The sequence below is a fragment of the Bos mutus genome, chromosome 5 (assembly GCF_027580195.1).
Source record: "Bos mutus isolate GX-2022 chromosome 5, NWIPB_WYAK_1.1, whole genome shotgun sequence".
Taxonomy (NCBI): Eukaryota; Metazoa; Chordata; class Mammalia; order Artiodactyla; family Bovidae; genus Bos; species Bos mutus.
The window spans coordinates 15,854,360-15,867,363 of NC_091621.1; the positions used below are offsets into that span (position 1 = coordinate 15,854,360).

Consider the following 13,004-nt stretch of genomic DNA (forward strand, 5'->3'; position numbering starts at 1 on the left):
GTAGCCCCAGTACATCTCAGCGGGGACCACTGCCAAACTAAGGCCACCCTCCACCCACTGCCTGTTCTACACCCAGGACAGTTCTCTGAACAGTAAGTGTAAGTAACAAATGGAGGAGCTGGAAGGGGTAGGAAGTGAGGGCAAGCTGTGCAAGCTTGTTTCCAGCTCCACTGTCTGAAGTGGAGACTCTAAAATGTGGAGACAGGTCAGCGTGTTCAGGAGGTTGGAGGGGTTGGGGAGTCACTGACCACAGGCAACTCACAAAGGCCAGGACAGCCCAGGGAAAGAGTGACAGCACCTTCCCTTTGGCACTCCTGTGGATCTTCATAGCATGGGTTCCTGCCCCTGCATACATCCATCAGAGCAGACCTAGCTCCCTCCTCAAGGAAGGTGGCCTGGACAAAGGAGGAATGGTGCTCTGCTGAGGGTCCAGGCTGAGAATGTGAGCTGCTGTGCCCTGCACCCTTTTTCCAGTGCATTTGTTGTTCTGCCTTGTCTGAGTTGGGGTCGATGAGTCACAGTCCACAGAGTTGGCCATGGAACTTATCTCTGTGCAGTCCTGCGCCCCCCAACCCCCTTGTAGGACCAGCAAGGAGGATCAGGGTTTGTAAGCTCACAAGTCCTCTGACATTCTGTAGAGGACTGCTGGAGATGAGTCCAGAGCTCCTGAAGACAAACCCTCAGGGCATAAAGTGAATTAGTGATGCTTTACTTGATTTCAGTTGGTTTGGTAGGTCTGGCGGTGTGTGTGTGTAAATAAAAATATGAAAATGTGGGGTCTTCAGATCAAGCAAGAAGCTCTAGGTTTGCATTGAAGAGGAGAACGTGGATCGACTTTGAGGGGCTGACACACCACAACCTGAGGGATTCAGAGATCCTCGAGGATCCTCTTGGTCACGTTCATCTCTTCAGCAGTCCCCTCTCTGACACCAAGCCATTAAAACAGGTTTGAGTTTCAGGGGTCCTGCAGCATCTGATCTCGCTCTCTGTTTGCTTGAAAATGGTGATATTGTTCTATGACGTAAGGTTCCCTTAAACACACCATAATCTCAATTTTGAAAAAAAAAAAAAAAAGATAAAAATTCAGTATTTTAGTTGACTCTTGGAGAAGTCCCTCCCACTCCAATTTGCCCTCAGCCCAGGTATCTGTATAACTGTACAAATGCATTCTCCACTGAGTCCATACTCAGACCATCATGACAGCAGAGGACACACAGAGAGCAAGGGTCTCTGGAAGCACTGGGACATCAGGGGAATTCCTGCCCTGATCACAGTAGGTGCTCACTAAGAGTTAGCAGAAGACGTAAGACCAGGCTCCAGAAGTGACTCCCAGGCTCCTCCATTAGAGGGTAGGGGAAGGGGATCTGGGCTGGGGGACCTGGCAGGTGGCAAAGGATGGAGGGTAGTGACTCTATAGGAGGGGATGGAAGGAGGACCACAGGGAGAGTTCTCGTGAGGGAGATGCTACATGTCCCTGGGAAGGGTTTGGGCCCTGCCTCTCCCTTACAGACCTCTCCTTGTTTGTCCATCCCTGGGTTAATCCTGGGATCCCAGGTCACACGATAAGCCCCAGAAAGACACATTAGCCCCTCACTTCTGCAGACAAAGGAATGACCTCACTGCCTTCTTCAAATCCTCCTCAGGTCGCCCCACACACCCCTACACGTCCGAGAGGTCACCTGACTCTTTGTCTCAGACACACCCACTGCTGCCCAAGGCCATGGTCACAGTCACTGGGCCTGGATAAACGTGTGGTCAGCTGGGTGAGGTGAAGAAGGCAGGTGGGACTTCACGTCCAGGAAAACACCTTGGACTCTTCCCCAGGGAGTTAACACCGGGTCTACCCTCACACAGAGAGAAGTAAACAAACAAGAAATGTGGATGGTACCTCTTACCCTCCCCCCCCAACTCTCCTTCACCCATTCAGTGGCCGCAGTGATGCTCTCAGTCTTGATGACGTCCAGGTACACTGTCTGCAGCCCGTCTGATGTCTAATTCCTCAGCTGCTAGGCCCCCTACTCAGACAGACACGCAGCCAGGAACTTCAAGCCTCGTAGGTCCAGCTGCTTGGCCAGCAGGTTCCCAAAGCCCGAGTCACACCCTGTTATGAAGATGAACTTTTCTTGGAGGTGGCTCATCACCTACCTCTCCTGGTAACAGCTGAAGAGTTAGTAAAGGCCCACAAGGACCATCAGGTACAGCCACATGGCTTTGCAGGGGACAGACACACACAGGCTGGGGTGAAATAGAATCTGGCTATTGACCAGACAGGAGGAATTAAGAACATGCACCAAGTTGGTTGGCCAGTCAACTTCCAGACTCTCTGGCAGGGAGTTCTCAAGATTTTCTTATTCACCTTCTTCAGTGAGCATGACTGACTCAGATCCCAGTCTTGTTTTTCGGTACATTTAACCCACTTCTCATCGATACCATTGCATTTCCAACACAAACTTTTAAGGATGACAATACTTTTCCAACCTCACTTTCCTGGTCCTCCCACTCCTCCCTGTTTTCCTCTGCCCACCTCCTCCCTCTAAATTCCCCCTCCCCTATGCAAACACACACATTAGACCCTTGCATCCCAGGTTTCATGGTTCACAATTATCCTTGTCCTTTTTTCTGGTTAAGTCTCAGACCTGGGTCTCCCAGATCTAGTGGAGTTTCTTACAAAGGGAATACACCTGGAATCAAGACACACGTGGCTTCAAAGCCCAATTCTCCTACCAACTAGCTGTGTGCCCTGGGCAGCTGGCTTAGCCTCTGACCTGGTTTCCTCCTCTAGCTCAGCTCACAGAATTCCCTCCTGAAAGACTAAGTCCACTCAGCCTCTCTAGGATTAGAAGGAGAAGGCAAAAGAGAATAAGGCTCTCCTGATACAATGGTTCTCTGGACCCAAAAGGTGGTCAGAAGAGCAGTGGGGGTGTCTGAGGCAAAGAGAGGGGACACGAAGGGAATGAGGGGACACAGGCAATGGTGAGACTTCTCCCAGATGCTGGAATGAGTGGTGAAAGGACTCAAACAAAGCTGCTCTAACAATTGTTCCCCTTTCATTCCATGAGATTCCCTGATCACAGGCTTGGGTGCCCAGCTCCATCACCCTCTACACACTCTGCATAGACTGCCCTGCCAAGCACCACACCCAGCAACCAGACCACTGTGACATGGAGAAAAGACTGATGGAAAAGCCTGGTTTCACAGGGACCATGGGTCAGGGTGGGCTTCCCTTGTGGTTCAGCTGGAAAGAATCTGCCTGCAATGTGGGAAACCTGGGTTGGATCCCTGGAATGGGAAGATCCTCTGGAGAAGGGAAAGGCTACTCACTCTAGTATTTTGGCCTGGAGAATTCCATGGAGTGTATAGTCCAGGGGTCACAAAGAGTTGAACATGACTGAGCAACTTTCTTATGGGGTGGGGTGGACTTCCCAGGTGGCCCTAGTGGTAAAAAACCTGCCTGCTAAAGCAAGAAACATAGGAGATATGGTTTTGATCCCTGATTCGGAGAGATCCCGTGAAGGAGGGCATGGCAAACAACTCCAGTATTCTTGCCTGGTGAAACTCAGGGATAAGGAAGCCTGGTGGGCTACACAGTCCATGGGATTGCAGAGAGTCCAAACACTGAAGCAATTTAGTGCCCATGGATGCATGGGATGGGGTATGCCCTCCCATTAGTAGGAAGGTCAGTAAACCACAGTAATTGGAACAGAATTAGTTCATTTGTATGAGGGGGTGGAGAGGAGGAGAGAGCTGCCTGCTCAGGAGACTGAAGAAAGGTCCTGAGACTGGACCACAGAATGGCTAGGCATAGAGGGGGTTCATGGGGAGGGGGAGGATACCATCCAGGAATGGGGCTGGACCACGAGGGGCACGGAGCTGGTGGGAGGGTCAGGGACAGAAGGAGCTGGGGTCAGTGTCCCTGGCATCTCCTCACCATCCACGTTTATCATAGCTCTGACTGCGGAGTCAGGAAAGACTACAGGTCCTGGGTGGAAGGAGAGCCACCCACAGAGGCTCAGATGCTCCTGGAACTCACCCCAGCAGCCAACAAACACAGACAGATTCAGCTTTGAGTGGTCACTTCACCTGCAGGAAGCTGATTGTCATCCTGAAAGGAGTTGTCCCTCAGGGGGCAGTTGGCATCAGTAATGGAAAGGGTGGTCCTAAAGAAAGCAGCCTCTGCCAGCTTCCTGGGTGACCAGCAGGACCCTCTGACAGGGACTCCCCAAAAGTTGAGGAGGAAGAAGGCCAGGATGGAGGATGGTGCCCTGGAAACTGTCAGGAAGCTGGGGGAACATGCAAGTCTTATACAAACACTAGCCCTGCTAAGAGAAATGGTTGTGGTTTCTTTACTCAAAGTAACAAGACTTTTTTTTTTTCTCAGTGACCTTGAAAGCATCAACCATAAATTCTCACAGGGCCAGGCAGCAGACTGGTGCCAGCCCTCAGGGCATTTGCCTCTGTTTTGTGAATTCTGAAAGTTACAGTGTGGGTTTGGGGCCTTTCAGGAGCTCCACACTACATTCCAAGTGGGGAAGATCATAGGAAGATCAGTAGAGACCCAAGACAGGAAGCCGGGATAACTCTCACTCACCTTGAAGCTGCAGAGCCCACAAGAAGACATCTTTCAGGGCCCACCCTGTCAGGGAAACTCACTGACTAAAATCTCTGCATCTTTGATCCTGGGAGGTGCAGCTGGCCCACATTCCGTTCTCAAAATAGACAGACAAATCCTGTCTTCATGTCCTAAGGGTCTGATTCTGGTATGGAGATGGTATTAGGGTTGGGGAGCCACTGAACTTGTTCTCCAAAACCACCAGCATGGCCAAAGGGCGGAGGAGGGAGACTGCCTTGTGGCTGCTGCGAGATCTCTGGCACGGTTCCAGCTCCTGCTCACAACCATCAGACCAGACCTGGCTCCACCCCCAAAGAAGGCAGCCTGGAGGGAGGAGGATGGGAATCTGCTGAGGGTCCAGTCCGAAGACTCAGCTGGTGTGCACTGCACTTCTTTCTCAATGCATTTGTTTTTCAGCCTTGTCTGAGAGCCCTTGTGTCACAGATCAAACAGGTGGCCATGGAACCCATCTCATTGCAGCCCTGCGTCCCCCAACCCCTTGTGGGACCAGCAACGAGGGTCAGGGCTTTACAACCTCACAAGCCCTCTGACATTCTGGACAGGATTCCAGGGGGTGATTCCAAACCTTCTGAACACACACCCCCAAGACATAGAGTGAATCAATGATGCTTTATTTGATTTCATTTGGTTTGCTGAGACTAATACTATTTGTATGTGTCATAAATAATAATTTGAAAATCAAGTGCCTTCAGTTTAACTATGAAGCCCTAGCATGCATTCTAATAGGTGAACTTTTCAAATGAAATTTTAGAGAAAAAATAATCAACAGAAATTCTTATTTCCAAGATGGATCAAAACCCGGTTTCTGTGCCCAAACCTGCCAAGGCCACCAAATTGGCACCCAGGCTATTGGATCAGTCTGGTAGACACCGTCCACTGTCAATAGACACATTCAGTGAAGAGGGGCTTTTATCCCCCTGCCCATCATTTCCATCCTGGGGAAGAGGGAGACAGGACATGGGAAAGATTCATCTGAAGAGGTGGACAGAGCCAAAGCACAGGGGACTGAAAGCCCCAGTGCCTCATGTCCTCCCCACAGTACGGCTTTTCACAGCTGATGTGGGTCATAACACACAAGGGACAGAATGAAGACGTGAGCATCTGACCCCAGTTCCTCAAGCATAATATGTCTCTTTCTTCCTAATTTCTTAGAGTCCTAAGCAATGACCCAAACAAAGCCTGGGGACTGGGTGGGAGTGAGGCGGAATGTGTGTTCTGGTGCCCTGAGAATCCCCCTCTCCACTCTATTTCCCTTCCTCCATGTGTCCTCTCCCCACCCATGACCCAACTCCCGCCTACCACACACCCCACTCTTGGATTACAGGGCCTTAGCAGGCTGGGGGTAATTCCAATATATCATGAGATCCACCAGGAAGCTGGGCAGGTAGCTCATGGGGAGATAGAGGAACTTGGCGTCCCAACCAGCTGAGTATCTGCTGCGGGGATGGCAGGCGGTGAGGGCGTGCTCCATGCAGTTGGTCACCAAGGACAGATTTCTAGCCCATGGTGCCTTCAGAAAATCCGATGCCTTTATAACTGTCCAGAAGGAGACACCATCCTAGTTATTCTCATTTTCCAGCCCTCCCACTTCCAGATCAATTTGACTTCCCAAAAATTCTGTTCTCTTCGAAAATCATGGTCCATATCATATCAGTAGATTTCACTGCAATATGTCCTAGCACTTTGCAAAAAATACACTTCCACACTAAGTTAATGCCCTCTAGTACCTTTCCAAGGAATACGAATACTACATACTGGAGGTCTCTACCCACACTAGAAATAGAGGCACCTGAGAAAAGGTGGTACTAACATGACCTTGCCGTGATTCCAGGGATGTATCCCTCTGTGGCATCAGTCTCCTTTCCAAATTAAAAGCGTTTCTGAAGAGAAACTGTTCTCTAGATCTACCAAGCTTCAATCCTTCACTTCTGTCACCAGTTGACCAAACAGAGACCTTGGGTATGAGCTCATATCTCCACTTTGTGGGTAACTCAGGGCGTAGAGGATAGGACTGAGACTAGAGGAGGTACTAATGATGTATTTCTGAATATTTTTCCAAAGCCCACAGCTTACTCACAGTCTGCAAGAAAGTTGTCTCCATAGAGTTCCTGGATCTCTGGGCTGGCATGATCCCATGATGTCTGGAGATTTTCATGATACACCTCTTCTTGGGTCAAATCGGTCAGGAAGTAACCCGGCTCAATCACAGCCACCTTCACTCCGAAGTAGGAGAGCTCCCTCCTGTAATGTAGACAGGATGAGGAGCAAGGACTCAAGAGATTGTACAAGAAGAACATGAAAGAACAGTCAGACACCACTACAGGCCTGGGTGAGATGGGCTGGGAGCTCTCAGAAGTTGGAAGGCACAGAAGCCAGGGAGAGAAGCTCATGGTGATGTTACTGCTTCTCTATAGAGTTTGACCATTTTCCCAATTATTTTATGCCCTGTGCCTATCAGCTCTACATCTGACAAACTGTACTGCAGAGCATCGCTTAAACGCTGCCTCCTCCTATTCCTCTCGTTCCAATCAATCACCATGTCTGCATATTATGTCTTTCCATAGTCCACATCCCCTGTCTCCCCTCTCTCACCCCAGTAACCCCTCTGTCCTCTAAGGAGCATCCACTTGCCTGTGGACAGAATTCCCACACATCAGAGCCACCCTCTCTCTGCAACCAGAGGTCTCTACCACTGATTTGACTACGTGGCTCCCTTGACTAATTGCTTCAAGGGGTACACATCCCCCCAGGGCTCCCAGAGCCTAAATACCACAGCAGCTGAGCACATGAAAGGCCTGCACAGGCAAAACTATCCATTATTGTGCCTCCAATAATTTCTGACCGTGGGCCCTCCTGCAAGGCAGTAATAAGTTGAATCAAACTCTATAGGTCTGGGACCACCTGGGGATGCCAAAGACACGAACATGCTTCCCATCAAAAGACATACACAGTAAGTGAGAGGAACCTAGAAGGAAGAGGCATTAGGCCTGTGATATATGAAAATCCCTGTAGAACACCCCCCCTCTTGCCCCCTTCCCTGCCTCAGTGAATATGTGAAGAAGAGAAGGGCCTCCCTCCCAGACCATTACCTGAGGGAGTCTGAGAAGGCCTCCACGCCGTACTTGGACATGCTGTAGCCTCCACCAAAGACAGCCATCCGGCCCATGACACTGGAAACGTTGACCACACGGCCTCTTGCCTTCCGCACCAGGGGCAGCAGACTCAGGGTTACATCTATCACTCCCAACAGGTTCACCTCCAGAATCTTCACGAAGTCCTGCTTGGTCAGCCATTGATTGGGTGCCATGGGTGTGCAAATGCCGGCATTATTCACCAGACCCCAGAGTCCTGGGAAGGGTGAGGGGGAGAGGGCAACACTGTGCTCGTCCCAGGAGAGAGGACTGAGCCATGCTGCCGTTCACCCTCCAACCCGGAAGGACTTTAGGAGAGAGGCTGCAGGGGAGGGGCTGGAGCAGAGACCAACACACTCCTGGGGGTTTGAGGAGGTCAGAACCTGTGAGTAGTAGTAGGCACACACAGAAGGTGTGCCTTCCTCCCAACCCAGTCTTCACACTCCACCCACTGCCTGGTGACAAGGAACAGGAACCCCAGAGTTGATGAAGACAGGTATTGAGCTTGAGGAAATCTAGTGGGTCTATAGTATGGAACTCAAGAGTGAAGTTTTGGGTTTTCACGGTCCATGGTATCTTTGAAAGTGAAAGTCACTAAGTTGTATACAACTCTTTGTGACCCCAGGGACTATAGAGTCCATGGAATTCTCCAATCCAGAATACTGAGTGGGTAGCCTTTCCCTTCTCCAGGGGATCTTCCCAACCCAGGGATCAAACCCAGGTCTCCCGCATTAGGGGCAGATTCTTTACCAGCTGAGCCACAGGGAAGCTCAAGAAGACTGGAGTGGGTATCCTATCTGTTCTTCAGTGGGTATTCCTGACCCAGGGATTGAACCAGTGTCTCCTGCATTGCAGGCAGATTCTTTACCAACTGAGCTATCAATGGTGTCTTTGCACACCATTAATAAATATTTCCCAGCTTTCAAGATTTTCTGACAGCTTCAGGACTGAGTGCCCAACAGTTAGTATGAGGAAAAGAGAGGAAACATAGAGAGGAAAAGAGAGAAAAAAAGGAATCAAGAGATGAAGACAAAAACAAAAAAAGATGACTATAACTGAGTGCGGATTGGTTGGGTGAAACAGACCTGAGATCTCAGTATTGAGGGAACTTAGTGGCAGACCTGGTATTGACCTCTAGGACCTGGGCTTGAAACACCCGCACTTCAATACTGAGCAATGTGTCTCAGGAATCTGGAGAATTCCAAGGGCTATTTTGGGGGAGGGCAGGGATGCCTCTCCTTACCCTTAACACCCAGAGCACAGAGTTCACTCCCTACCCCAGAAAACTCCACCTTCTCCTCCCACTCACACAGGAGGCCACCCTGGCTTCATCTTCTTGGTACAAATTCGCCCGGCTTAAAGGAAACCACTTGCAAGAATCGAAGACACAATCCCAAGGTTTTAAAGTAAACCTTTAGCAACCATAGGCCTCATGGCAGCAGCAGGCATTCAAGGTTGCTGGGGTAAGGGAACCAGAAGTTCCACACAGAGAGCTGAGTCACTACCCTGTTCAGCAACATGCTTGACTTGTACGATGAATACAGTATCAAAGACACAATCACCATACATGGTTATAGTGTAGGGACTTGGGTAGAAGGAAGTTTGCAGAGATATCATTTCTGTGGAGTATGGTGAATACAAGATAGGAAATAATTATGTATCATACCATGAAATACTTTTTAGTAAGTGATGCTATTTTAATGTGTAGTATTTTCTCAGTCATAATTTATGATGTTTTTGAAGAAATTTTTATCATGTTCTAAATCTATGTATTTTTATATAGTAGAAGGAAAGGATAAATATGTGTAAATATAAGATCATGTATGTCAAAACACTAATAACCCTTATCTCTGGGTGGTGAGATTTTTAGAGTGTTTGGCATATCTCTAGTTTACATAGGCAGATTTGTAGGAATTTAAAAAAAAAAAAAATCAGTAGAGAAAATCAGAAAGCCGCGAGAGAAAGTAACTCCATAGTAGTTATTTGACTTCCCCTAGACAAGCCCTGAGAACTCAGTATTGTTATTTGAAGATGAGTGACATTTAAAGCCAAGTGAAATGACTATGGGTCTCCAACAAGAACATGATCAAGTGCTGAGAACACAGCCCAGCTCAAGTGCTTCCCTCAGACACCCTTGCAGCCTTTCAACCAGAGCCCCTACCTCCACCCCTCCCCCAGGAAGTCCACCCTGATCACCCTGCTCACTCAGTAGAGAGAAACCCAGACTTTCTGCTGAGACCGGAGGGAATACCAGGCAGGGAATCTACAAGGACACTGTCTCATCAGGGAACTCTCTCCCCCAAACTGCAACCCTCAAGGTCAGGAGGTAGGGGTGAGAGTTGGAAGAGGCTCGTCTGGTCAGCTGAGTGAGGTGAGGAAGGCAGATGGGACTTCACATCTAGGAAAACACCTTGGACTCTTCCCCAGGGGGGCTGACAACCAGTGCCCCTCACACAGAGAGAAGAGTAAACATACAAGAAATGTGGCGGTACCTCTGTCCCCCACACGCTCCTTCACCCACTCGGTGGCCGCAGCAACACTCTCAGTCTTGGTGACATCCAGGATCACTGTCTGCAGCCTGTCTGATGTCTGGTTCCTCAGCTGCTCCGCCCCTTGCTCTGTCAGACACGCAGCCAAGACCCTCAAGCCTTTCAGGTCCAGCTGCCTGGCCAGCTGGTTCCCAAAGCCCGAGTCACAGCCCGTGATGAAGACGAACTTGTCCCGGAGGTGGCTCACCACCTGCCTCTCCCGGTACCAGCGCAGGAAGTAGTACAGGCCCAAGAGGACTGCCAGGTACAGCCACATGGCTTTGTAGGGGACGGTTGTGGTGAATAGGGTCTGGTTAGTGATCAGACAGGAGCAATTAAGAACATGCACCAAGCTGGTTAGCATGGAGGCTCCAGACTCTCTGGCATGGACTTCTCAAGATTTTCCTGTTCACCTTCTTCAGTGAGTTATTACTGACGACGATCCCAGTGCCTGCTTTTTGGTACTCTTAACCCGCTTCTCATCAATACCATTGCATTTCCAACACAAAACCTTAAGGATGACAATACCTTTGCCAACCTCACTTTCCTGGTCCTCCCACTCCTCCTGCTTCCCTCTGCCCACCTCTCCCTTCTCAATCCTCACACCCACACACGCATTAGAAGTTTTGCATTCCAGATTTCATGGTTCACAATCAAATTGTTTCCTTTTTCTTACTGAAGCCTGTGACCGGGGTCCCCCAGGTTATTGTACATCACAGGAGACTTTTTCTAATGAAGATTCTTATAATGGGATACACTTGGAATCAAGACACACATGACTTCAAAGCCCAGCTCTGCTGCCAACAGGCTGTGTGACCTTGGCAGCTGGTGAGCCTCTGACCATGTTTCCTCTCTGGCTTAGCTCACAGAAGTCTCTCCTGAAAGACAAAGTTCCCTCAGCCTCTCTAAGATTAGAAGGAGAAGGCAAAAGAGAATAAGGCTTCTCCTGATACAGTGGCTCTCTGGACCAGAAAGATGTTCAGAAGAGCAGTGGGGATGTCTGAGGCAAAGAGAGGGCACACGAAGGAAATGAGGGAACACAGGCAATGGTGAGACTTCTCCCAGATGCTGGGATGGGTGTTGGAAGGACTCACACAAAGCTGCTCTAACAGGTGCTCCCCTGCCAGTCAGTGCCCTGGGCATCTCCTCACCATCCATGTTTACCACAGCTTTGACAATGAAACAGATGCCCTGGAGCCCATCCCAGCAGCCAGGAAACACAGAGAGGAGGACAGATTCAGCCTCTAGTGGTCACTGCCAACTTCAGGGTGCTGACTGCCTCCTGAAAGGAGTTGTCCCTCAGGTGGCAATCAGCAGCGGTAATGGAAAAGATGGTCCTGAAGAAAGCAGCCTGTGCCTGCTTCCTGGGGGACCAGCAGGACCCTCCACAGGGGTTTCCCAAAGGGTGAGGAAGAAGAAGGCCAGGATGGAGGATGGTGCCTTGGAAACTGTCATGAAGCTGGGGGAACAGGCAAGTCTTATACAAACACTAAATCTGTTAAGGGTGAAGGTTATGGTTTCTTTGCTTGGAAGAAACAGATTTTTTTTCTCTGACCATGAATTCCTTCACCATAAATTCCCACGGGTCCATGCAGCAGCCCCATCCCACTCCTCACATCATCATCTTCCCTTTCCCCACATGAAAGTCACATGATGACTTGTGGAGTCTCAGGAGCTTCAAACTCCTGTTCCAGGTGGGTACAATGACAGGCAGGTCAGGAGAGAGCAGTAAGAGGCAGGAGCTGGGGTGATACTCACCTGGGATCTGCAGGGGCCAGAGCAAGAAATCTTTCAGAGGAGTTACTGTCAGGGAGACTCGCTGACATAAATCTCTGCATCTTATCTCCTCAGAGGGGTAGTTGGGCCAGATTCCAGGGCAGAACCTCTGACGCACATACCCCTTGGCGTAGCCCCAGCGCATATCAGCGGGGACCACTGTCAAGCTAAGGCCACCCTCCACCCACTGCCTGTTCTACACCCAGGACAGTTCTCTGAACAGGTGGGGGTGTAAGTAACAAATGGAGGAGCTGGAAGGGGTAGGAAGTGAGGGCAAGCTGTGCAAGCTTGTTTCCAGCTCCACTGTCTGAAGTGGAGACTGAAATGTAGAGACCGATCAGTGTGTTTAGGTGATCGGAGGGGTTGGGGAGTCACTGACCACAGGCAACTCACAAAAGCCAGGACAGCCCAGGGAAAGAGTGACAGCACCTTCCCTTTGGCACTCCTGTGGATCTTCATAGCATGGGTTCCTGCCCCTGCATACATCCATCAGAGCAGACCTAGCTCCCTCCTCAAGGAAGGCAGCCTGGACAAAGGAGGAATGGTGCTCTGCTGAGGGTCCAGGCTGAGAATGTGAGCTGCTGTGCCCTGCACCCTTTTTCCAGTGCATTTGTTGTTCTGCCTTGTCTGAGTTGGGGGCGGTGAGTCACAGTCCACAGAGTTGGCCATGGAACTTATCTCAGTGCAGTCCTGCGTCCCCCAACCCCTTTTAAGACCAGCAAGGAGGGTCAGGGTTTGTAAGCTCACAAGTCCTCTGACATTCTGTAGAGGACTGCTGGAGATGAGTCCAGAGCTCCTGAAGACAAACCCTCAGGGCATAAAGTGAATTAGTGATGCTTTACTTGATTTCAGTTGGTTTGGTAGGTCTGGTGGTGTGTGTGTGTGTAAATAAAAATATGAAAATGTGGGGTCTTCAGATCAAGCAAGAAGCTCTAGGTT

At 49.9% G+C, this 13,004-nt stretch overlaps 1 protein-coding gene across 2 annotated transcripts; it reads right to left on the bottom strand.

Annotated features, from left to right (window-relative positions):
* Positions 1–5,948: 5,948 nt before the first annotated feature.
* On the bottom strand, positions 5,949–10,566 carry LOC102266105 (retinol dehydrogenase 16). Of its 2 annotated transcripts, none has more exons than XM_005901712.2 (4): positions 10,254–10,566; positions 7,720–7,978; positions 6,715–6,871; positions 5,949–6,188 (listed from the first exon to the last, which is right to left on the bottom strand). In XM_005901712.2, the coding sequence occupies exons 1-4, from the start codon at positions 10,564–10,566 to the stop codon at positions 5,949–5,951; spliced, it is 969 nt and encodes a 322-aa protein (XP_005901774.2). The 2 variants fall into 2 exon arrangements, with proteins under 2 accessions (XP_005901774.2, XP_005901775.2); XM_005901713.2 differs by having other exon boundaries at positions 5,949–6,166; positions 6,708–6,871.
* Between the last annotated feature and the right edge of the window lie 2,438 nt (positions 10,567–13,004).

Bases quoted from the DNA above. Each gene is read 5' to 3' on its own strand.
- LOC102266105 (XM_005901712.2), bottom strand. From the start codon at position 10,566: ATGTGGCTGTACCTGGCAGTCCTCTTGGGCCTGTACTACTTCCTGCGC. The intron at 7,979-10,253 runs GTACCGCCACAT...CACCCTTCCCAG, and splicing joins GGAGCGTGTGGGGGACAGAG to GACTCTGGGGTCTGGTGAAT. The intron at 6,872-7,719 runs GTAATGGTCTGG...TCTACATTACAG, and splicing joins GCCTTCTCAGACTCCCTCAG to GAGGGAGCTCTCCTACTTCG.